This window comes from Cyprinodon tularosa, unplaced genomic scaffold (genome assembly GCF_016077235.1).
Source record: "Cyprinodon tularosa strain WSP-4 unplaced genomic scaffold, ASM1607723v1 ctg347, whole genome shotgun sequence".
Classification (NCBI taxonomy): Eukaryota; Metazoa; Chordata; class Actinopteri; order Cyprinodontiformes; family Cyprinodontidae; genus Cyprinodon; species Cyprinodon tularosa.
In genome coordinates this window covers 599,853-625,523 of record NW_024039060.1, presented here as the reverse complement: position 1 = coordinate 625,523, position 25,671 = coordinate 599,853, and the positions used below count along the sequence as shown (strand labels likewise).

At 38.0% G+C, this 25,671-nt stretch overlaps 2 protein-coding genes across 6 annotated transcripts; one reads left to right on the top strand and one right to left on the bottom strand.

Annotated features, from left to right (window-relative positions):
• The first annotated feature begins 4,470 nt into the window (after positions 1-4,470).
• On the top strand, positions 4,471-11,234 carry LOC119789791 (transmembrane protein 272-like). 5 transcript variants are annotated; one of them, XM_038294890.1, is made up of 5 exons: positions 4,471-4,679; positions 6,076-6,172; positions 6,244-6,294; positions 6,377-6,583; positions 9,480-11,234. In XM_038294890.1, the coding sequence occupies exons 2-5, from the start codon at positions 6,112-6,114 to the stop codon at positions 9,695-9,697; spliced, it is 537 nt and encodes a 178-aa protein (XP_038150818.1). In that variant the 5' UTR covers positions 4,471-4,679; positions 6,076-6,111; the 3' UTR covers positions 9,698-11,234. The 5 variants fall into 5 exon arrangements, with proteins under 5 accessions (XP_038150818.1, XP_038150816.1, XP_038150817.1 ...); XM_038294888.1 differs by having other exon boundaries at positions 4,471-4,781; XM_038294889.1 differs by having other exon boundaries at positions 4,471-4,812; positions 6,090-6,172.
• Positions 11,235-12,565: 1,331 nt separating this feature from the next.
• Positions 12,566-25,671, bottom strand: pcolceb (procollagen C-endopeptidase enhancer b). The gene is made up of 9 exons (XM_038294844.1): positions 25,516-25,671; positions 24,359-24,467; positions 19,234-19,492; positions 18,927-19,051; positions 16,371-16,507; positions 15,439-16,280; positions 15,267-15,347; positions 13,325-13,495; positions 12,566-12,705 (listed from the first exon to the last, which is right to left on the bottom strand). The coding sequence occupies exons 1-9, from the start codon at positions 25,608-25,610 to the stop codon at positions 12,575-12,577; spliced, it is 1,950 nt and encodes a 649-aa protein (XP_038150772.1). The 5' UTR covers positions 25,611-25,671; the 3' UTR covers positions 12,566-12,574.

The window sequence follows — 25,671 nt, the reverse complement described above, 5'->3', positions numbered from 1 at the left end:
AGGATTTGGTTATGGAGTGTTGACCCAAAAGCAGAGGCAGGAAGGCAAAGGTGAATTTCTTCAGATTTAAATAAAAAGGGAAACTGAAAACAAAGGCAGGTTATACAAAAATCCAATAATGAAAACGAAGTCCAAACTAGCATGAAATCAGGAGCCCAAAAACCTAAAAGAATCAAACATAAAAACTAGTCAAAAAGAACTTTTGACAAAGTTAGGCAGTGTTTGACGAGGACCCAGCAAAGGGGAACTGAAGAGAGAGGGCTTTTAAAGGAGACTGAGACAAAGAGGGGGCTGATGAGGAAACTGGGAGCAGGTGTGCACAGAACAAGAGAGGGAAAGAGCTAGGGAAGAAGGAGAACACAAGAGGGCAGCAGAGAGCAACAAATAGAAACTTGGAAATAACACAATGTTAAATTACTAGGACTATAAAACATGGAGAGAAGAAAACTAAACAGAACTCAGACTAGGACAGTAACTGGAAAAAACAAAGAACACAGCAAAATAAAAATAAAACCACTAACACTAGAAAACAAGGAGTAAAGCAAGACTGAATACTCAAAAGAAAAACATAACAGAAACCTGACACAGACAGCTGCTGTCAATATGAAAGATGAGTGAGACATAATATTACAATAATCTCTTGCATGTCACAACTCCTTAAAAGAACAAAACAAATTTTAAATTTAAACTAGATCACAAATATTTATTCAGATTAAAGACTATTTAAACTGAACTCAAACTGGCAGAGATATTTGCAGATAAACACAAAGTTATATTAACATATCATAAGATAATGTTTTACAAACATTATGTATTTATATGGTATATTATTTTTATTCAGTATTTTAAAGGAATTCTTTTTGATAATGAGTGTTATGATCTACAGAGGAAAATTTGTTGTAATGTGATTTACAGAGAGAGTAAAGTTAATATTATACATATTATTATGTTCATTTTTATTTATTATTTGTTCGTGTCAAATTGTAGTAAATACTAAATTCATGTTGTGTCTAACTAAAGGATTTTTGTCCTTTGTTTGTATAAACCTCCTCCAAAACTCTTTTTCACACTGTTTTCTTTTTCTCGTTATTTATTCATATGTGAACATTTAATCAGTTAATGTGTGTCATATATCTAACTACACTGCAGTGCAACACTTGGGCCCTCTATCGTATCGCCTCAGTATTTTCCCCATGTCTTGCATCAGATATTCAGACAACGACCTAACTCCAGCAAATATGTTGTTTTCTGCAGTATTAATGAGGCTGATATTGAACATAAAAAGGATCAAAAGCATCCTTTGGACCAGCGGTCCCCAACCTTTTTTGTGCCACGGACCGGTTATATGTCAGACAATATTTTCACAGACCGGCCTTTAAAGTGTGGAGGATAAACATGACCAAATAAAATGATACGATTGGCATAAAATCAAATACAAACAGCATAAAAATAGAACTCATAATTATCTTGAATTAGTGGGAGCCCTGAGCTTGTTTCTCCGAAACAAGCCGGTTCCATCTAGGCGTAATCGGAGACAATGACACACTGAAGTGTGCTCCTGATGTCCAGTCTGCTCCGTAGCTTTGTTTTAGTCGCTGTAACTGCAAAAAATCTCGCTTCACAAAGATAGGATGTTATAGATAGGATGCGTCTTGACCTGAATTAACCTGTGTCAAGAGGCACAGATGCACCGACTGATGTAATTGGGAGAGAATACCCCAATTTTTTATATTAATCAAAATAAAACATCAGTCAGACTCTGATCATCAATAAATTACATATATATATTTTTTTTTCTGTGCGGCCCGGTACCAAATGACTGACGGACCAGTACCGGTCCGCGGCCCTTTGGTTGGGGACCGCTGCTTTAGACAATACAGGAGCCCAGTTTCACAGCAAATATATAATAAGAGATTCTGTACTCATTCTGTTCTCATTTGACAGAATTTGGTTATAAGGAGACAGATCCCAGCTGCAATTTGAATGTAAAACGGTTCTACAGTGGAGGAGTTTTTTATGACCTGGATGTGTAACTGTTCTCATGGTCTGACTCAATTAAGGCTTTGTTTTTTCTCTTTAAAACAAATGCGGTTACTTTACACCAATTTGTTTACATTCTATTCAACTCAGTTTATTGATATAGGGCCAATTTGCATTTATTTTCACCCGGATCACACAGTCAGATTGGGTCATACTTTTCTATCTAAGGAAAAACCTGCAGGAAGCATCCTTGACTCAACAGTAATCTCATGCATGCAGCGACAGTGGAGAGGATCAAGCTTTGAATTTTGCTAAATATTAGATACAAGAAGTTAGAGCTACTGAACTGTATAGAAAACAGGAATATATATATATATATACATATATGTATGTATAAAATAGATCCTATTTCAATTCCTATCATTATAATCTGGTTCATATAGTCAAATCTGCTCCTGTTTATAATACAGGCATCATATCAGAAGGTTCTCTGTCTAAAGAAGCACATTTGGTTGCATTTTGTAATTAACTCTGCAGAACCCCCCCAGCGAGCACATCTACCTATTAATCTATTGTTTGCAAACTGCACTCTACAAATATGGCTTTAATTAAGTTTTATTTGACTTATTTCAGCCCTTGACACTGTCGATCACATTGTTCTTATTATTAATGGATTTGACATTTCTTGCATAGAAATAGCATTTTTCATTTCTTATTTATCAGAAATATATTTTACTGTTTTATGAACCAAGTTTACCTTAAGGATCAGAATTGGGGTTGATAAGCTCATGACACAGAGATGTATAGGTCTCTAAATAAGAAAGATCTACAAATAATCTGAACTATAGCAGTTGAATGCAAACAATAAAAAAACTTGTTATTTTACCTAAAGAAAGAAAAACAATACTATGATGATTTTGGTGCTGATGACTAGCTTATTTACTAACTCCATTCACCTGTCTAACTCTGCTCAATTTGTCATCACTGCTCATCTGATCCACCTGCCTCTGCCTCTATTTAAGGTGCTTGCATCCAGTCATCTGTGGCAGATTATTTTTGTTCTCTCTAACCAGTGGTGAGGTGTTTTTAGAGTTCCTTAGAGTTTCTGATTTCCTGATCCTGACCTGTTCTGCCTCTCAACCACTGAGCCCGCCTGTTCCCGTCTGACTTGTTTGCCTGAACTGTCTTTGGACTCCTGGACCTCTGAGTCTGCCTGTTCCTGTTCTGATCCATTTATTGCATACATTATAAGGCAAAAAATTAAGACATAAAATGTCAAACAACCCTTTCGTTTTTGTCAAATAATGATTAATACTACTGTCATACCAGTCATAGGCAATCATTCCTTTCCACTCTTGCTTAGAGGGAGGAATCGCTGAGTACTTTTATAAAATGATGTCACCATTAACCTGGTGTTGTGCTTTGCTCACTTAAGGCTGATTTATACTCAGAAACCAGGTCGTCTGAGTGTGTCGCAGTAAATGCAAATGAGCCCCTGCCGCAGACACTCTGCTGTACCTCTCCAAAATTGTAGATGGTACCTTACCAGCTTGTTTTGTTTGTATGACCGCCATTGTGGAAAACGACTCATAATTTGGACCAGCTAGAAGAGCAAGATACGCAAGAACCTTTTTCCAACTTGATCCCCGCTCTTTTTCGCCCTCATGTCCCTCTGCTGTCGCACAAACTTGCCCCCACTTCCTCACCGCCTTGGCCGGATCTAGACCCCAGCTAGTTCGTGATTGTGCCTAGCGTTGTGACCACACTTCAGTATTGGGCATAACTCTAAAATATCGGCGTCAAGCTCAGTGCGACACACTCTTTCGGGGAGCATAACCAGCCCTTTAGTCTCTGAGGATAGAGACTGAAAAGTTAATTGATAAGAAGAGCTGGCTGCAAAGTAAAAACTTTGTGTAATTGAATGTGTTTCTTTTGATTGATTGATTTTTTTCAAACTGGTATTACAAACAGGATTTTACTACTTGTAATACAGCTAGGGTATAGAACACAACACACAATGCGTGTATTCAAATTTGATAATTCTTGTTGTATTTTACACTTCACTTCATAAATTGGATCTTTTTTTTCTTTTTTGAAGAGAAAAAAGCTTTTTTTCACATTTAAGCTAAAATTTAACTTCATTATCAATTTCAGTCATTTAGGCAATGGCGATGGGTTATTTTATTGTTCATATCAAGCTACAAACGTTAGTGTTTTAATTGACAAAATCAACAGTGGGGTTCTGATTACTGAATCAACACTCTCACAACAAATATTTGTTCACCATTTCAGGCCTTGCATTATGAATTTTAAATATTTTTACTATACTTTTTTTTTCTTTGTATTTTGACGCATTTTCTTTCATTTGATCTAATTATGCGCTTCAATGTTTCTAAATCTGTTTAATAAATAAAGTAGTATTTTGTATTTCTAGGACGTGACTGCTAGGAAACCTCATTCTGGCTGACTGCGTGAACGCGCACGCAGGCGCGCTCCAGTAACCTGCTGGGTTGTCAAAGCGCAGCTGGGAGCGGCAGCATTCAGGACTTAAACGCTTCTCTCGAAAGTTTGAAGGGGACCTCTGTCTATCTTATTCCTTCCTATCAGTGATTTTCTTTCAGGGAAACTCTCACCGGAGACTTTTCAGCGGCTGCACGGAGAACAGAGGACATTTCTGCGTGTTTTTTTCTTGAGACGCTGTGAGTTAAGAGAGCAAACTGTGAGAAAAGGCCGTAGTTTGAGGATCTCTGCGCCCGTTTGACTACATTCTTTTAGATCTAGTTATAACAAGTATCTTCTTGGTAAGCTTTACTGCCTAAAGGCAGCGCTCACGTGAGTTTTTCCTGTCTAGTCGATCTATTTAACTACATGTTAAGGATAATTTAACCTTTGAAACTGGGTTAGACTTTTCAATGTTCAGATTCCCTCTATTGACTATGGGTTCTATGTTTGGTCTTGTTTTGAAATTAACTTGTAATTTTTAATGTTTATTTTTCAGTTAGATTTTTTTTATAGACAGGAGCTAATGTTTGTTATTATAGGACTTATATATTTGTAATTATGAGTCAAGCCTCAAAAAAGAAAAGAAAACACCAGAAAATACTGATTGACTTAAAAAGGATATGTTTGTTTTTAAAGACTCTTTAATAATATTGAAAAAACAAAACGTTACCAAGGTGTTTTTCCCGTGTAAAATGTTTATTTAGAGTCGTCGGGGTTTATTTTCCAGAAGTTGACATCTTTATCTTTTTTCTTCTTTTCATTATTTATGATATAAGAAATAATAAAATACATTATTGCCCCGTAAAAAAAAAAAAAAAAAAAAAAAAAAAAAAAAAAAAAAAAAAAAAAAAAAAAACGCAATGCATTATGGGTAATGTAGGACAAAAGGTTTTTCCATTGTAAATTAAGGCTTTGGTTAAAGTATAGGTTCATCTTGGCCTCTGCTACTTTAAATATGGTATTTAATGTTGGATATATAGCCAATACTAACATTAGGTTTACTGAAGAACGTTAAGAACATATTTTACATTTATTTAGCTTATTTCTGGAGCTGTTATTTTGGTATAATTGCAATCATATAGAAAAGCTGCTAGTAAACCACATTTGTCAAGAAAACATTGTTTTGGGTTGGTTGTAATTACATGTGGTATTTTTCTTACATTTAAAATCAATCAGCTTTTAAAAGTTAAAATCAATATTAAAGGATAGATTAATGAATTAGCTTGATGCATGCGGCCTGATAACAGACTGCTCCCCAAAGGGATTGGTTAAATGCAGAAAGTTAATTTCTCAACTGTGAGATTAATAAAGTTCAATTTCTTGAATTAACAATCTGATCACTATGTTTATTTTTTTTTTGCTGGTTTTTAGAATCATTTGAATCTAACCTGAATTGGGGAAAAAAAGGTATAAAAACATACCGCACACTCAGCTTAGTCTTCTGTCTTTATTTATTAAGCAAATGTTAAGCATTGTTAGAGAGATTTTTGTCTCAATATTTTTGGTTCCCTTTTTTATTGCAGTTCCTGAGCCATTTTTTTTTTTTTGGTCATGGAGGATGAAAAAAATATCCACCGGTATCTCAATTGTTAGTTTTATCTCCACAGGTTAGAAACGCCATCTTTCAAAATGAGTGCCAGCTTATTGCGTCGAGTAAAAGATTCTACTAAGAAATCCCCGGCTGCGACAGGTGAGTATCAGTTTCCTGGTAATTTAATCATTTCTGTTCTGAAAACTGAGTTTTTTAAATTCTTTCTCTAGGATGTTCAAAGGCAGCGATATGCATCATCCCCATTGCTGAGATTGCGATCGGTGAGTAGCTGTACTCATCTCTACTATTATTCAGCGACTTCGCTCCGCCTTCTAAAAAACAGAGCTCTCCTCTGTCCTGCAGGAGCGATATACTTACACGAATGTCCGGCCCAGGAAAAGATCCCAATCTACCTGATCGTGATGGGGGTCTTCAGCTTAACCCTAAATATCCTAACCTGCCTGCCTTGCGTGTCAAACTCCGAAAGTGACGGCCCTACAAAACTTAGCCGGGGCTTTACCGTCTGGAACTCATTGGTGTCCACATTTCTCTTCGCCTGGTTCATCACAGGTGAGTGGCTTTATTATTTGTAGATATGGTATGCTTAAATAAGAGGAAGGCATAATGGCACTGGTTGTCTGGCAGATGTTTGTTGTTCTGCTCAACATAGAAGTTAATATTTACGAGAGCAAGATTAAATATTGGAGTGATAGAAAATCTCTGGAATTTGTGTTTTGGATTAATCCTCTCCTTTAAGGTTTTTTGTGTGGTTCACCTTTAAAATAAGCAGCATTATTTAAAAACACTGCTCTTCCTGGGTTGGCCCCTCCTGGGCGCCTTTGCTCTTTGGGTCCCTCTGGGCTTCTGGGGCTTTGGGCCTCTGGCGCTCGCCTCAGTGCTCTGAAGGGGCGCCTCTTCGGCTCTTCACAACCTCTATTGAGCATTTTTCCCTTGGATAAACTTTACATGCACAAGTGCACGCTCACAAACAACTAGGTGCTTGGCTCCAGGTACTTAGAGATTCACTTCCATACAGAAAGCCCATATTCTGATCTTCAGCTACCACAGCATACATGTCAGATTAAATAATACCACTAATACTTCAGCTATAGTATCAAGGTGCTACTTTATTGTATCTCTTATACTATATCTTTTGGTTTTGCTGTTCTTTTCACATCTCTCTGCAGGTGATGAAGCAGTCTGAAGATATCTTATCGTTATCTCCCTTTTATCTCCTCTTTCTTTCATCTTGTCTATTTTTCCTTATCATTCTACTTACATTGCATTGTGTCCATAAAAGCCCGAAAAATTTTCATAACCTGCCTGGAAATACGAAATCTTGCCCAATTTGAACCAAATTTTATTGATCTCTTAGGCCATAAATCTAAAGAAAAACATTTTTTTTACCCATAGACGGCCATTCTAAACTGCCAGATTGGGAAACATCCCAACCTGGCAGCAGTGAAAGTAGGACAGGAAACGTTAGCCTTTAGATGCAAAACCCCATCATGCTCACAGCATATTTTTGCAAAATATTCAAACATAAATTCTCCAAACAGGAACATTGTAGTTTGGTTTAAAGAAAGCATTTTAGTTTTATTCTAGTTTAGTGTGTTGCAAGGATTTTACAGTTTGAAGAAATAGAAAATTGCACAACATGCCAACCGTAACAAGGATATGCATGACAAGGAAGGCCTACTGCATGCATCATTTAAATAGTTAACATTGTTTTGCTTCTTGAGTTCTTCGAGTTATTTACTGTCACAGCCAGCTCGGAGAGTAAGTGTTGGGGCCGGTATGGTTTAAAGGAATAGTACACCCAAAACATGATTAGCCTTCATTTTCTACTCACCCCCATGCTGAACAACACTCTGGAGTACTTTTTTGATATCTCAAATGCATCTGGAGATCTGGGAGGCTTCTTGCTGTCTGCTGACATTCAAATAATGGAGGTCTATGGTGCCCGAGGCAGAAAGGTCCATAAAAGTCCACAAAAAACGTGTCAATATTCCTCCATACTGCTCGTCCAATGTATTCCAAGTGTCCTGAGTGGGTAGCGTCCAGAATTTACTCGAAACGAAGTCATTTAGAATGTTTTTAGAGCATAAACAGTAGTGTATTGGATTTCCTAAAAGCGCGTTCACGAGTCTACGGAACCCGCGGCAGACCAAACCAGATGAAAGTGTGCACGCTGAAATTAGGACCGGCCCACCAGGCAAATGCTTGGGTGTTATTTTTTTGTTTTGTTTTCAATTGAACCCCTCTTAGATTTCTACTGGCTTGGTTCGTTAGAGGTGTCAAATGTTGAAATGTCAAATGAAAATGTATTGTTCTTCCTTTGAAAAGCAAGGAAGAACAATAGTTCTCATCTCTGTTTAGATATATGTGAGGGGGGGGGAACTGAAGAAAATACAGTATTTATGACTCGGAAAATACAGTATTTAGAAGGAGGGGCCTCCAGATGCTTAAAAAATATATTCAGAAAAACTGACTAAGTCTGGTTGTCTGTAGTGTTCTAAAATTTCTATAATCAACTGTTATTGGGGGTTTTTTTGCCCTTATTTTCAATTCCATCTATCCATTTTCTCCTGCTTAGTCCTTGTCAGGGTTGAGGTGGGTTGGTGCCTATCTCCAGCTGTGTATGGGTGACAGGAGGGGTACACCCTGAACAGGTCACCAGTCTGTCACTGGGCAACGCAGAGACACAAAGACACACAACCATGCACACACACACTCACACCTAAGGAGAATTTAGAGAAGCTAATTAACCTAATTAACAGTCAATTTGCATTTTTTTCTCCCCCACCTGACGCTTCAGTCTACCTTCTCCTACCTCTCTACTCACTGTTAATACAAATGGATATTTAACTCAAAGTTTTTTTTTTGTTTTGTTATTGTTCTTTTAGCCATTTTATTCATGTTCATTTGCTCTCATTCACTAACAGAAGTGGTAAATCTGTACACAACTTTGGTGTTTACTGGAGCAATACCTTATTTGGAACCAAAACAGTTCAAATAATGGAGATGGATGTTTTTAGCTTGTTAATGCAGTAACTCTGAAACTTTTGGTCAGATTTTATTCCTTTACAATCATAAATGCAAATTTGTTGTTCTGGTTTTTTTTATGTGTATGACTGTAATGCATGGCCTTGCCTTTGTCCTTAACCATTCCATTGAAGCTGTGGTTGTATATGAATGGCCTTTGTTCTGATAAAAGGTGAATCTCCAGCTCAGTCACATGTCTTGGGCGGCCTAACAGGTTTTACTCCAGTATTGTGTTCTATTTAGATGCAGCCATGTTTCTGTTAGCTTTAACCCTATCTTTGTTCAGGTTGACTGCCATGTATTGGTACGTTAGCAGATGTACCTTCCCAATGCCCAAAACTCTTTATTCTTACCACAGGGGTGGTTTAAGACTTGCATAAGACTTGTATATCCAATGATTTTATTTATTATTTTCCCACAGGTAACGTTTGGATCTACTCCATTTACCAGCCAAACTACTCTAAGAACTCTACAGATTTGGGCTCCTACTGTGACAAGACACTTTACCTTTTCGCCTTCTGGATCACCACCCTGGTCTACATCCTAGTGGGTCTCTTCCTGTTGACTGGCTGCTGCGTCCTCTTCTGTTTTTTCATCTGCGGCCGGGCGGACCCTGACGACGACGCCAACAACCCCTGAGAGACTCTACAGAGGTTTATGATGGCTTGCCTCTCGCTTGGTGATGCAGTAGTGGCAGCTGTTGGCTTTTGCTGTACAAACAAACCATCCAGAGAGCGCATCTGTTGTTATGCATAACGACTTTGAAATCCCAGAAGAATGATTTTAAACGTTAAAAAAACTGAAAAACTGGTTATAGAGCATTGATCTTTACAGCTACTGAATCTGTTGCTTATCTACCCTGCTGTACTTTGATGACATGTGTTTCAGAGCTGCTTATATGCTTGTTGCTGTTTGTTGTATATTGTTTAACACCAACTGAATGTTTGACTCACAATATCTGCCATGCTGGAAGACATATGTCTGTATTTATATGTTTAGCTTCATACAGTTGTCCGTAATATATTTTATGCAGATAAACATAGAGGTTCGGCTGATGTAAACCTGTCAATCAGACCAAATTAGACGAATATAAAAAGCTTGTAGAAGAAATAGAGAATATTATATAGAACGAAACAACCTGAGATGTTTGAAAACTTACAAACGGCTGCTAATTTGATCAAAACAAACCTTGAGATGCTTTACTTTGGTAGCAACAATTGGCATGTACGTTATCTGATCTGATTACTTCCACAGAAATGAAACTAAAATGGGGAAAGGTCTAATGTACAGCTTCTAGATGCAGCAGAGTGAGATTGAGCATATATATAATCTAGAACATTTAGGCCAATTGCCACAATATACAAAGTTTACTCCTCAAACCTTTTTTTATTATATGGTGGGGGAAAAAACCTTAAACAAACTCCATGATAAAAACTTAGCCTTCGTTTTCCTTTTATGTGTAATCCTTATTAGTTTCCTGTTCTTATGCATTTTAGTCTCTTTGATCTTGGTGGATATTTTTCTTTTTGCAATCTTCCCCAACATAATAGCATTTATTTTTTTACCATCCTCCTCTCTGTTTGATAGGCACTTTGTTTACATTTTGATAAAGCTTGTAGGGGCCTGAACTGTTTTATGTTTGTGCACTTCTTTTTTGGTTTGAAATATATTCCTATGGCTTATTAAATTACAGAAATTGTAAGGAATTTCTGTAATTTTAAATGTGATAATATTTGCGGTTGCATATATAAACTGAGTGATCATGTACATTTTGTGGAGTCTGATGTGGGTTGGCATAATGTTTGTGTTTTATTAGTACCTCTGTCAGTTTTTTTCTTTAAATGCTTGATTCATTAAGTGAACAGCTAAATGCACACTGACTTTTTTTTCTTCAAATCTTCAAAAATAAACTATGCTGGAGGTGATGGGAGCATTAAGCTAAAGTTTCACATTGACTATCTATACAGTTTCTAGCTGGAGCATCTGAGGTTGTTTTGTTTGTCACTATAGACTTGTGCTGCTCGTGCAGGATGTACTGGATTCGCACTCACTCTAAAACTTCCTCATTCTTTCTCCACTTTGTTCATCTCTTCATACATGAGGCTCTCATCAATTTTGTGTTTTCTTTCACTTCCTTTAAAAAGAAAAACCCAAATAAAACTTGATACCTCAGCAATTTGGTCTTTAACCAGCGCTGTTTTTTACAGCTTTACTTTGGTAGAATCACTGCCGCTAATAATTCTGCCTACTCTTACTTTGTCTTTCCAATACAAAGTGCTCCAGAACCAGTCTGCCTGTCTGCTATTTTCTTTTCCCCCAGCAGATGGCAGCAAATAGCTACTCAGGGTTACTTCATGTTGGCAGTGGTTCATCTCCACTGTTATCAGGCATTTGCTTAGGTTTTCCACAGGATCCATGGTTATGTAAAGGCCCAGCAGATTTAAGAGTAACATACATTAAATTTCCAAATTAAAATGTATTATGATTTAGATCTAACACTGAACTGTATAAATAGATGATACCAAAATATATTTTACTATTTGAGATTAATCAGTTGGATTTTGTATGGTGAAAGTGATTCTAAGCTGTTTTTTCTCTTCTACTTTGACACATTTGCTGCAGATTTTAACTTAATAACCAACCTAACCTTTTATGAATGTTACTAATTTGAATTCATACATCTATACAACTGCAGATTTCATTATCTTTACTTTTAATTTAAAATTGTATGTGCTGCATAAGCCTTTTTGCAGTCGGCTAAATTCTGGGGGTTCCCAGGGGATGGCACGGTAGGAGCCTAGTTGTAATGAGGTTTCCTTCCTGTGGAAAAGCAATTGTTCCTCCCCATAGTCGCCGCATGCATGTTCAGGATGGATTGCCAGAGATTTAATATCCCAGTGCGAGTGACCATTTTGGTAGTAGATCTAATGAGTATTTTTAACTTATTGCATTCAACAGTGGTTGTAAATCTAAACTGCAAGTGTCTGACACCATCATATGTACTTATTTACAGTAATTCTTTTCACATGTCTGTACTGACTTAAAAAAAATGTTTCTTTCTTGGCTGTTAGTTTTTATTGTGGAACAGTAACCAGTTGAATAAGGGATGAACAAAAAAAAAACCCTTAGACCTAACCTTTGTCCCCTATCTTAAGGGAATGTATTTTAAATAAAAAGGGGGGAAAGATACCATAATTCTTAAAATCCTCATTATTGATTAAGCTGTATACATTTTTTTTTGTTTCCTACTTTCCCCACACATTTCTGTTGAAGACATATGACAACAGAAACAACATATACCAACAACTGTTTTTATTTTGCATTAGTTAAGAACAAACGTTTTCATAAAAATGTAATTTACATACAACACAAAAAAAGGTATTGTTGAATATTTATAATGTTACAGCTTTCCATGTTAATGATATGTTAAAATGTTGCAGGATAATATGAAACTTTTTAACTTTATAAGTTTTTATTTCTCTCCAGTGGATCTGATTGGTGGAGGAGGTTGTGACATCAGCATGGCTTGCGGGAAAGGTTTTCCAGCGTTTTGGCATGTGCAGGCTGATAAATTAGAGCAAAGCTGGAAGGGCTGAGCTGGCCGTTGCCCTGGGCGTCGACCTTTCCCATCAGCACGTAGTTCCGACCTGAAGGAGGCAAATAAACCAAGATAAAATATCTAAATGTACCAACACTTCTAGAATTTTCATATATACAGAGGTGGCAGTGGGACAAATTAGGTACTGCCTATAGAGCAAACACCCGGCTCTAACAAGGGTTTCAAGCCGGTTGATATAAATAGCAATATTTTTAACTTGTGCACTTTGCAGGTTTATTGTTTTTTTTTTGTTTTTTTTTGTCTCATGTTTCAACACTACAACAGATGTTCACCTTTTTAGAAAGAAAGAACGAAAGAAAGAAAAAAAGAAGAAAGAAAGAAAAAAGAAAGACCATGTTTTCTTGTTTTTCTGGAATATACTTTGATTAAATCTCTCCAGACTTTACATTTTTCTGCCTATACTGAAAAAAAATCATATAATATGTCAAATTTTAGCACTTTAATAGTATATGAGTACTGAATGCTAAACTTCGTGATATTTCAGACTTACACACCCTGTTTTAATGTAGTATTGGGGGAGAAAGTAATGTTAAAAAAAGCAGTTTAGTCAAAAAAAAACAACAGTTCCTCTCATATTTGGAAATATAGAGCTTAGATAAAAAGCTAAAGATAAAAAAAAAGAATGACTGCATAGCTCTGTGCTTTACCTTTGATAATCCCAGGGCATTTCTTGCAGACAGAGGTTAGTGTCACTGACTTAATGGGTCCTGATTTGGTCATTTTGAGCTGTCCTGTCTTGTAGGCTCTGATCAGCGACACCTCCAAAGTTGCCGAGCCGTTTGGATGAGGAGTCAGAGAGGTAACCTTTCCTGTAATCACTGGAAAAAATGAATAAACTGTTAGAGGAAATCTGAAACAGCTAAGATTTAAATAAAGGTGGGGCAGAGTTAGGATTGTATTTGAAAAAATCAATGATAATGTAGGAGATGTGATTAGGAAATTCTATATATCAGAGGGAAAAAAATGTTTTCTATTTGGAAAGATGAATTGGGAAGCCAAATTGTCCACTACAGGAGATTTCTTTATGTTCCCAAACGTCCTCAATGACGATTTATGATATTCCTGTTACGAGGATGCCTGGGGTGCCTATGTTTTGACTTTGACAGCATGTTTTTCAATCTTGAATAAATGATAACGGTAGAAAAAAACAGAGCATCCTTTAGCTGGCCGTCTCCTTTAAGCAAGGTTCCAGCTGACTGCTCTTTGTGGAGCAACTTGTTGCTCTCACTCCATGGTGTGCTTCAGTTCATCAACCTAACAAGTTGCTTGGTTAACATCCATTCTATCTGTTCATGCTGATAAAAGGAAAGAATTTGGTACAAAAGGATTGTTATATCTTAGTCTGAAATCTCTCATGCATTATGCTAATCCACTGAACAGATTCCATTCGGAGCTGTTGGTTTTCCAACAACCAATCAAAACGTTGCTCCATGTTTGGAATGGGTCAATTCCACTACTTGCCAAGTTATACCCAGGCATTGCTGCAACCTTCTTCCCTTTCATACCCATGTTTAATCAACCATTGCATATCAGTTTATTACTCATGGTAAAAAAAAATATTTTGATCAATAAGAAAAATAATATAATGATAACATTTCTAAATATCACAATCGTACTACAGCCTGTTAAGTCTAAAAAAAGTGGACATTTGGCCAGAAGACATGACTTCTATTGGATGGTTTATTGGAGCCTAGGAGTAAATAACGGGAAATTACTTTGAATTATTACATCTCAGAAGAGGTAAAACAGCATTCCTCCACGAGAGCAAAAGCAGGAAAGTGTGAAAACACAAAAGGGCAAAAATATGAAAAATATGAGTTCATCCATAAATGCCTGCTAAGAGTTAACTCAGCTATAGGAAGGAAAAATACCAAAGCCTGGGGAACCTCTAATGAGACCACATTTAGGACTACATATGGTCGCACATCTATCTCAATATAGAGACATTTTCAAAAATACATGCACTGTTTTTTTACACATACTCAACATATTATTATTCATAGGAGAAAAAAATCATTAATATAAATAACACATAAAACTAGAAATATAAATTTTTATCTAAATGCAATTTATCTACTTTTTCCATTGAGGAACAAACTGAGGTAGGTTGACCTTGTTAAAAATAAAAGACATATAGTGTGTTTCTGACTGTGGAAATAAGAGGGAACTCTACAGTGAGATCTAAAAAGCCGACCTTTAGTAAGGTCGCATAATTAAATCAAATGTGTTTTGAAAATCTTTAGATGTTTTGGGGTAACTATATGGAGAACTTTCAAAGAAAACCTTTTTTTAAATGTTTCATATCTGAAAGTGATAACGAGTGTTATCAGACACTAGATATCCACAAGAAGTGTCTCTTTTTAGTTATTTCAACCTTGTAGGGAGAAACTAGCTCCTAGGAGGTAGAGTGACTTTTTCCGGAGGTATAAAACATTGAATGAGCAATAAAAGGTTTAATCTGTAAATGTAATAAATCAAATTTACAGAGACATAAAAGACATTAACAAGTCTGATATTCAGTTGGGTGTCCCTATTTTCTTTTTCATGAAAGTAAAAAAAATGGTATTTTGAGAAGGAGTTGCTGCTCACCAAAGTCATGTGGACAGAAGTTGGACTGGAGAGTTCCTGTCCTTGCACAGAGTTGCGTACACAACGGGTTGACTGGCAAAGCTGCAGGAAATGTGCACAACAACACACATCCCAACATGAAAAACATACAATAACATGCTCACTAACAGAGGTACGACTTAATTCCACTTACGTATCTTGTTGGTAACAGGTTTTTTGGTCACAGTCCTGCTCAGTCCTGGTTTGGGTGTTGGTTTGGGTTTTATGTTTGGCTTTGCTGTTGGTTTGACTCCACTCCTTGGGGTCGGCTTTACAGTTTTGACTCGAGGTTTCATGGTGGGCTTAGGTTTCATCCAAGGTTTCCGTAAAGGTTTGTCCAGGGTTCTTGGTTTTATTGTCGGCTTAATTACTTTGGTTTTCAGTATAGTTTTAGCTCCAGGTTTAGCTGTTGGTTTACTTACTGGCGACTTTGGTGTGGGTTTCGATGGCTTTGGTTTAGAGGTGGGCTTTACTGGAGGCTTGGGAGTAGATCTGCGAAGTGGAGGCTTCTTTACCACCGGAGTCCGTGAAAATGGCTTTTTGGGTGGTTTAGGTGTTGGTTTAGAACGGATACCAGGTCTTGGTTTAACAGGTGGTTTAGTAGTTGGTTTAGAGGTCGGTTTAATAGGTTTAGTAGTTGGTTTGATGGGTTTAGTAGTTGGTTTGATAGGTTTAGCAGCTGGCTTTGTTGTTGGTTTGAGAGTGGGTTTAATGGGTTTAATAGGTTTTTTAGTTGGTTTAATTTTTGGTTTTAAAGCTTGTTTAACAGTTGGTTTTGTATTTGGTTTAGGAGTTGGTTTGATGGGCTTCCTTGGCTTTGAAGTTGGTTTCTGCGGCCCGGAGGTAGGGTGAGGTCTATGAATGAAGTCCCCTCCCGCTGTGGGTGTACGGGACTCACGGGGAACACTGGAGTAGTGAGCCATGAACCCATCTGAGGTGACGCTGAGATCCGACACGAACTGGACAAGAAGTTCGTTGCCATTTGTCACAATAGTTCTACATAAAGATTGAGAAAAAATCCCATTTGAAATCTCCTAAATAAATGGGGTCTAGAATGATCAAGCATTTTCTTTGCAATAATCTCACCCTGGTGGTCTATCTCCGCAGAATTTCCCAATCCTCCTCGAGTCATCACTCTCTCCTCCGTTGAACAATGCCACATAGTCATAGCGACAGTACATATCAGATTCCAAATCCAGCTTCTCAAACTTCACTTCAATGACCTAGGAGACAGAGGGTAACACTTACTAAAAGTTTTACGACGGGGAATGATGCAGGCATGTTTATTCCTTTCTGATTTTTATGAAGTGAGTACAGTGCAGCCACAGGGAGGTGGTAGTGGAGGAGTATGGAAACACAGAGGGGGCTTTTAGCTCTTTCTGTTGCCTTTGGTTCCTCCTCCCCCGTTTCCTTAAGTCAATCTCTTGAATTATTTGAACAGACCTGCAGAGACTCAATGAACTCTTTCATTGAACTCCCTCATTACTTGGCCACTGTCACTTTTTCATTTAAAAGCACACATTCACATGCTATCTAAGGTACATTAGCAATTGCTCTTCTTATTAATGGGCTTCTTCACAAATGCAATAGCAACCAACACCATGATTATTTATCAGACAGAAAGTCCAACCAGTGCTTAATACTGAAGTTTTTATATAGGTCATTAAATATGTTATTGGGAATTAGTGTGACTCAACAGCACAGTATTAGTAGTGTCCTGTCCTGCAGCAGTCTTTCTATCTCTGGCAGCTTTGAACATTTAGGGAAATATGTTGGGTTTAATCTTTGTGAAACAATTCAAGCTCAGTCAGGTCAGATGAAAGGTCTCTATAAACACAAATGTTCAAGTCTTACTACTGATTATTAAACTATTTTATGCCTGGACTTTGACTGGGGGTTCAGCCTCACACCATGATGCAGCCACCACTATGTTTGAAAATGGGGGTGGTGTGTTCAGGGCACATTTAGCAATTTGGGGAAAAATCCTTTTGGTTTCAACTGAGTGGATGATCCATTTCCTTGTTTGATGCTTCCCCCTATGGGGCTTGTTTTGAAGCGTGAGACATTTTTTCATAAGGTGACCCAGCTTTACATATAAATATCACATTGCAACGAATCCAACACTTTTGGATAAGAGAATTTATTATTTCAGTACCTTTACTTTTTAATCTTTTTTAGAGTTTTTATCTTAATTTGTTGTCAATCATTGAATCCAAGTGACATATAACTATTTACATATTTGCATTTCTACTGCATTCATACAAAAGATACTGTACAGCACAACGTTTATGATGAAAAAGTAAAACAATATATCTACACCAGTTTTAAGCTTTATTTACTAAGCAGCTACACCAAAATGATATTGTTAAAAAAATGAGACAATTTTTCTTCAAATAAATGTTTTTAACTTTGATTTGAGCAGTTAATTAGACAATGGAATGAGATTATTTACGTTTTAAAAATAACAAAATTAAATTATTTCAAGTGTATAATATCAAATAATTTTATTTCAAGGGCAAAAATACTCCTTCCATTAGCAGACAATGTTATTTGCCTTCTCAAATAGAGGGCAAATACACTTATTTTGGGAAAGTTTTGCTTATTTTTGGATTTGTTTTTTCTTTTTCACTATAAATATGCTAATGTTTAAGGCATTAAATAATTTGCCTTGAAAGTTGGAACCCCCACTTGGAAACCAACTTCACACCCAACTTAACTTAGCTGGACTCTTCTATTTGCGGGCCGCTGTGGGCAGTAAATAGAGCGCTATTACCACCACAAAAACCCAAAAGCTATTTAGTCTCTAGCATTAGAAAAAAGAATTGCATAAGCCAAGTGACTGGCAGTTGAAAACATTATGATTTTTATTATTACTGAATAATTTTCTGCACACCTGTTGCCAACAACATCAACTTTTAGCTGTGGTCCATACGCTGTTTATCATCAATTTAAGTTTCAAAATAGCCCCACTTTGACCATATAAATGAGAAGATATAGATATGTATCCGCAATTTACCTAAAATAAAAAAATATAAATATATACTGCTTATACACTGTTTCTTCTTTTGTATGATTTGTTACCCATGTAGCCTAAATAGTGTCATCTAAAAACTGAAATATAGTCAAAGCATTGTTCCCAGTTCCCACTAGAATCAGTAGGTCTTAAAAAGGAACCTTAATTCTTAGGCTTTTTTCTGTACTTTGAAAAATAACATTTTCATCTGCGTGGAAGCTTAGGGGCAATCTACAAAGCGAAACACATATCTGTAGTGTGATCAAAACCACTTAGAAAATCAACGTATAATGTTCAATCTACTTGCTTGGTTTATTTGAGGAAAGTTAAAATGAGAATAATTTTGTGCACTTTAGAAAAAAAGTGCACTATTTTTATTAGCCAGAGGCAGACAGTTACTTTCCTTAGATTCAAACCACAACACTTACATAAAGTTACGGGATGATTATATAATTTTAAGATGATTGAACCCTATGCTATCATGAAGCTTTTGTAAACAAACCCAATAAATCGGTATACACCTTTACTCTACAGCCTGTTTTTTTTTTTTTTTTTTTTTTTTTTGACTGTGCTGAGTTTAAAGAAGTATTGCATCGCCATCATCTTTAAGTGCATTATGATCAGCTTACATTGCTCGGCTCTACGGTGATGTGCCAGGAGCAGCTGATACCTGCTGGGTAATTCGAGGTGGGCCAGTTGGGCGTCTTTACAGAGCCCTGTGCTTTGGTCAGACGGCCTCCACAGAACTGGTCCTCTGTAAAGTGAAAACAGGAAATACTCTTTTCCAAGCTAAATGCGTGCACACATCAAGATTGATTGTCAAGTTGCTTTGTTCATTCAGAATGATTTAATTTTACATAATTTTAAATATCTGGGTAAGGTAAAGGCACCAATAATTTCATAAACAATAAAACTAGAAAATCAAGACATCCTAACCTTCCATATGTGGCTTCCCTGCATTGAAGGAAGCTAGGAATCCTCTCCCACCGGTGGCCTCATCAGACACCATTTCCAGCATCATGGTGTTGGAGGTGGAGATGAGGGCACCCGGTCTGAATGTCCCACAGAAACGGCCCAGCTTCTGCACCAGCCGTGAGTGTCCGTTGTACACGTCCAGGTAGTCATAGCGACAGGTGGGGTCAGCCTCCATGTCGAAGAGGCGGAAAGACAGCATGACTACATGACTCTCTGGGACCTGAAGAAATAAAAGAAGAGTTTAAAAAAGACAAACAAGTTTAAGGGCTGAATATTTGAGTTATTAGTTGAATATGTACCTTATGCTCGTTTTAAGTGGTAGACAGACAAACTCACACAGTTATAGCGTAATGCTGACCTATAAAAACTGTCCTGCTGCAGTGGTGAGTCAATAACACACCACAAGGCCAGAATAAATACTTAATGGTATTATGGAGGATTTTTGCAAATATTTGAAAAAACCTGCCCTCTCCCAATCTCATGAAAATTCTCATGCACAACTCTGTACCAAGAGGGAACACCCATTAAACACGTGCGAGAGCAGTGCACAAGTCCATTTCTCCTCGTGCACACTCTGTTTAAAAGTTGCTGTTTGCATCGCTCATACAAGCTTACTTTCCTAAAGAAGATTTGCAATTTTCCCACTATGTCAGACTCATGACCGGTAAGTGAAAATGGGGACGAGCACATAGGACGGCCTTACACAAACATATCACCAGAATGATTGACAATTAGGAGCAACACTTATTTTGATGATCCACATCAAAGGATAAGAAGTTGAGAAGACAACATACAACATATCCTCTTGAAATTTAAGAAATTGTTTTGAAAAACGTATATTTCTGTCTTTGCTTCTCCTTCAAGATATGCCCCCCAAATAAAATAACTATGGCAGTACTTGGTTTAGGCCCAAAGCTTTTCAGTCTGATGAATTTGAGAGGTATTTCTTTTGATTTGATGACTGACAACTTAAAGCTTTTTAAATTCTCAAAATGACTTCACTAATTCTTTCAAATGAGCACATTAAACTGGCAGTTTCTTATTCCTTTAAACTATGTGCATTGTCATGGGTCTCTGAATATTTTAACATGTATAGCCTAGTACTATTTTGGTTATAGTAGGCTCCTTCAGGAATTTTGCTGGTCTGAATAAGCATAGATTTGGTGCTCGTGGATAGCGGCTGTTTGCAGTGCACAGTCACTATCTACTGACCACTAGTGGAAATGAAGTACGGCATGTGGTATAACGGTCTCAACTTCCTATTCTGAATGAGCAAGACTTTTGTCAGAGCAAGACATGATGGTCCGTTCATCCATTTTACATAGTTTAATATCTCCGTTGAATTATTGCCAAGATTTATAGAATGGCATTAATGCCATTAGGTGCAATAATTATCAGCTTGTTCTTTTTGGATAAGTGCGAAGCTGCAACCACCTCTTTGTCCCCGCAGGCACTCCGTACTTTGGGTAAAACTACGTCATCCAGTTTAATCCCGCAAGATCAGTGCAAAAGTAAAACAGTCATGTTTTCAGTATGTGTAGTGGGTTTGATATAATATTGATTTGTAATATCTCCTTATAGTTTAAATAATATTATTAGCATACATATACATGTACACATTTTAGATGTAGGGAATGTCTGAAGAAATGGAAGAATATTTTACCCTACAACGGAACGTGTTCTAATGTGAATTAGCAATGCAAACATATTGATGGAAAAATGCCAGGGCCAAAAATCGTTCCTAGTCCGACCAAAGTCAGTGGTTTTTAAACAGAGCCAGGGCCAGCTTGAATGACAGCAGCAGCAACAGTTACCATCATCTGCATCACCCTCGTTGTCACCAGAGATGGGAAGTAATGAAGTACAAATACTTTGTTACTGTACTCAAGTAGATTTTTCTGATATTTTTACTTTACTTTACTACTTATTTTTATGGCGACTTTTTACTTCTACTCCTTACATTTTTACACAAATATCTGTACTTTCTACTCCTTACATTTTAAAAAATTGGTTCGTTACTTTAGTTTTGAATCATTTCAATGGAGTTACCGTTATTATTTTTCACGTCATCAATACCAAATTCAATCTAACTGGATGGGAATCTACGTTGCATTTGACGCACCACTACAAGATGAATCGACAGATTCGGCGGTATTCATTGGCGGCAAATCATTGCAGCTTGGTGGCGGTGGCTTTAGCATAGTAGCATGGACGATGAGATGATTGAAAATGAACACAACGGAGATCTAGTCCTATTGGCAGACATCCATTTAAAATGTAGGCAACGGCATGAAAAAAGTGGTTTCTACTTTTACTTTTATACTTTAAGTAAATTTACAAGCCTGTACTTTGTTACTTTTACTTGAGTAAAGAAGTTTAATCAGTACTTCCACTTTTACCAGAGTATTTTTGAACACAAGTATCTGTACTTTTACTCAAGTACGGAAAGTGAGTACTTTTGCCATCTCTGGTTGTCACTGTTCTTTTCTCCAGCCTCAACATCATGTTTTTCATCTCTGCAGTATGTACTTACATCCTCTTCACAGATCAGTATCAAAACAGCTTCCTCTTCATCACCTCTTGAACTCTCTGCATCTCTATAGTCCCAGTGGAAGTCAGACATGACTCGCCTCTGCAATCCTCTCCTAGTGTTTGTCTCCAGAGGCATCCTCTCTGCTCCTCAGACACTCGACATTGTCAGACTTAAGACCCTCAGCCTCCCCTATAGCTTTCAAAGCTTTTAACTCAATTCAAGTCTCAACAACCCCGTTTTATCTCCACATTCGGGTGGGATAAGAGGGTTTGGGAGCTTGTGGATTACTGTTATCTGCAACTACTTGTCAGTGATCATCCACAACCCATCCCTCTAACCTTTCGCAATACCTGAGGATGTTAAAGAGGACCTGCCGGATGGTCTGCCTCTTACTGAGCTCTGGAAAATTGTGGAGAATGACAAACTTATGCTACTCCTTGTAATTTTACCCACTCCTATTTATTGCCATTGAATTTTAGACTTCTTGAGGATCCTGACCTCTACTGTGCATGTTTCTTTTTTTTTTTTTTCATTTTATTTCCACCTACTGTTATATCTTTCTACAGGTTAATTTCGGGTGAACTTCTTTGGCCCTCAGGCAGATGCTGCCGGGATCAAAAATTATTTTGTTGCCTTAATTCTCCTGCTATTTTAACTTTTCTTTTAAAGTATACTTTCTGTTTATTCTGCCAGCTTTCTGTCCGTGTATGAGTGCCCAATCAACAAAAACATATATCACCCCAGCCTACCAATATTTGCAAGAACATTAACTGTCATGATCTGTTCTGATAGCAGGCCTTAATTGCTAATTTCATTCACCGGCCTAGTTCTGCCCAGTTCTTAAACATCTCTGATCTCAGGTTCTGCTTTATAGTCGGTCCAGCCCAGCTATCGTTGCCAGATCATTGTTTGATTTCTGTTTGTTCACTGTTTGATTTCTCTTTCTCCGGTCAGTCGGATTTTAAAATTTTAATCAGTTCCAAGGTTCTTGTCCCTGTTCCAGTGAGGAGTTTATTCTTAAACCAGTGTCCTCAGGTGAGTTATTTCCCTTCCCGGTGGTGAAAGCGTTTCAGCGTTTACCTAGTAATTCTGTTTTCCTGTTCCTGTTCCCACTCACCCACTGTCTGCCTCTGCCTGATCTGCCCGCCTAAACCTCAGTTGGACTCCTTCTGGATTCTGCCTCTCTTTTGGTGTTCCCGTCTGAGCTAGTTGCTTGATGCAAAAGACTCTGAACATGTCCTCCAAGGTGCGTTTCTGTCTGAGCTGGATGCTCGATGCACGGGACTCTGAACCTGCCTTCACGCTCTGATGGATTCCTGGAACCCGGATCTGTCCTGAGTGTATTGGAACCTCCTGGATTCCAGTGCCACTCTAGTCTGATCTGAATTCCTGTTCTGGACCAGAGTCCTGCCTACTCGCTGGGGCTGCTGCATCAAGGACGCTCTGGATGGCTCAGGGCTGCATCTCTTTGGCAGTGTATTGGCTGATCCTGCCTAAGATTGAGAGGATGTAGTGAACTATTAAACCAGGTAAGTGACTCACTCTAATATCATCTTCTGTTCAGATGACCATGGTCACTTACCTGTGTTTCTTCCTAAACCAGAATGTCAGTGATTGGGCAGTGCCCAGCCTCCCTCCTGCAGCCGGGTCCGCAGGTCCTCAGCAGCCTGTTTCTGTTCTGTTCTGTTCTGTCTGTTTATATTTTAAAGAACGTTTTTAATTTTCCTATTGGCTGTCTCACCTTGAATACTGGGTCCATCTGTTCCGTTTTAAGACAGGAACAATCAGAATGACAGTTCTCTAAGCCACAGATTTTTCATTTTGTTAGTCAGGTGTCCTAAGTTAAATGAGCAGCTCATGAAGAGACTCCCACGTTCTTGTTGATAAGAGATTAATTAGGTTTTAGATTCAGTTGAGTAGATTGGTGGTAAAACAGACTGATACATGACTGATATATATGGCATATAAGTCAGGTAAAGAACTAGTAGAGCTCAATTTCAAAGGCGGGACTAACAGAGTCTGCCTCATCACGTTAGAACCAATCAGATAACGATAAGGAATGTGATGCAAAACCTCCAAGCGACACGCTGTTTTTGTTTTTTTGTAGGCTGTGAAACATTTTAAACTGTTAAGGAAGCTCTCCAGTGAATGATTTCTGTTGTTTTTGCCATAAAATTCTGGGGATATAAGGCGTGCTCACTGGTACATTCTTAATTTTTATTGCAACTATGCTCAAGTGCGGTCCCCATTGTTGTTACGCTAACAGAAAAGCGCTGCTGCATTATGGTTAATTCTGATGACAAGAGTCAGGCATCGTAAAGTCCCACCTCCTACACAGTGATTGGTCTGGCGAGATCTGGCTGGAGTCAACGGAGATTGCTAGATTGACTTATGCTCTGTGTAATTGAGTCTGGCTGGCCAGACTAGCTCACATCTGCTGTCCTTGCGTTAAATACATGTTTTGGATCATTTTGAGTGTAAATCCCGTTACAGACAGAGCATCAATCCCACCCAACAGCTTTGAAAAAGACACATTAAAAGCGATTTACTCACAGTGATGTACCAAATGCATTTGCTATTAGGTTTGTAGTGATTGGGGAACCCTTCACTGGCTACAATACCAGAGTCCGTGACAAGATGTCCTCCACAGGGGAACATGGGCCTGAAAGAGAGAGGAGAAAACATGCAGTGGATTCCAGGAAATCAGCTACACTGAAAAATTTAGGTAAAAACTGTGCATAAACATAGTTATATACATTTGGTGTATGTGACAGTGGTAGCCTGTGTTCTTCAGAACTAGAGGGAGGTGGAAGAAGTGTGTTTTCACATGAAGCTTGGTCAAATCAGGACGACAGCACTACCGTACATATACAGTATGTGTGCTGTTTTCAGGCTGCACCACAAGAAAGTTGACAGGAGACACTTTTTCTGCAGCAAATAGGCACTTTCAAACTGCAACGCAACAGACTGCTCACAGATGGAGCCTGGTGACACACACCCACCCCTTCACATTCAGATAAACACACATCAAAGCTCTGCCAGCGTGAGCTTTTAATATTGCTGCACCCACTGTACGCAGATTAAGTAGTGGAAAGGGGTTTTACAGCAAAATCTAAGAATAATTACGAATATTTGTTAAAATACTCAAACGAAATCCTCGGTTCATCTGAGGCTTTTTATTTTGCTTAATGTGTTGTGTGTCTCCTGCGGTGCTATACGGCCACAGTTGGCTGTGCTGACCCAGTGGTTAAAGTCCCTCCCTTCCTCCAGACCTTAGCAGCCCACAGGTATTTGTTTGTTACTCGTGTTCAATTTACACCCTGTGCATTTTTGGAAGGCCAGACTTCGCTGAGGCTTTAATAAACATCATAAAACTAAGCTCCAAAGATGGAGATTTCTGATACACCACTGCAACCACCAAATCCAGAGGCGTCTTTGGATGTGCCCAGTTTAATTACTACATCAGTTCCAACACATGTCATTTTCCTCTGTGCGTGTTTACAGGATTACAGCCACATCATCCTAACACTGAAACCTTACCTTTCCACTGCTCTCCCAATGATCCCACTAAGGGGAAAAGGACAGATTCCCAGTCCTTAATCTGAAATTGTCTCCCACTTGTTCACGTTGGGGGGGGGGGGGGGGGGGGGGGGGCTCTTAATAAAAGAGCTATAAAAAGAAGAATGGAATGAGCAGGTATGAATTCTTACCTTAGGTCTGTGTTGTTTGTCTGACTCTGTCCTTCAGTCCATCCTAAAGCCAAAGAAAGGACAAGAAGACATACAGTCGACGTCCTGTCCTCCATCCTGCTTTCCTTAAAGAGCAGGAGAGAAGGCAAAGGAGGAGGAGAGGAGAGGAAGGAGGGA

Coding starts and splice junctions, on each gene's coding strand:
- LOC119789791 (XM_038294890.1), top strand. CDS start 6,112: ATGAGTGCCAGCTTATTGCGTCGAGTAAAAGATTCTACTAAGAAATCC. Junction 6,173..6,243: donor GAAATCCCCGGCTGCGACAG/GTGAGTATCAGT, acceptor TTCTTTCTCTAG/GATGTTCAAAGGCAGCGATA. Junction 6,584..9,479: donor CTTCGCCTGGTTCATCACAG/GTGAGTGGCTTT, acceptor ATTTTCCCACAG/GTAACGTTTGGATCTACTCC.
- pcolceb (XM_038294844.1), bottom strand. CDS start 25,610: ATGGAGGACAGGACGTCGACTGTATGTCTTCTTGTCCTTTCTTTGGCT. Junction 19,493..24,358: donor AATGCATTTGGTACATCACT/GTGAGTAAATCG, acceptor TTATTTCTTCAG/GTCCCAGAGAGTCATGTAGT. Junction 13,496..15,266: donor CTTCTGTCCACATGACTTTG/GTGAGCAGCAAC, acceptor CATTTTTTCCAG/TGATTACAGGAAAGGTTACC.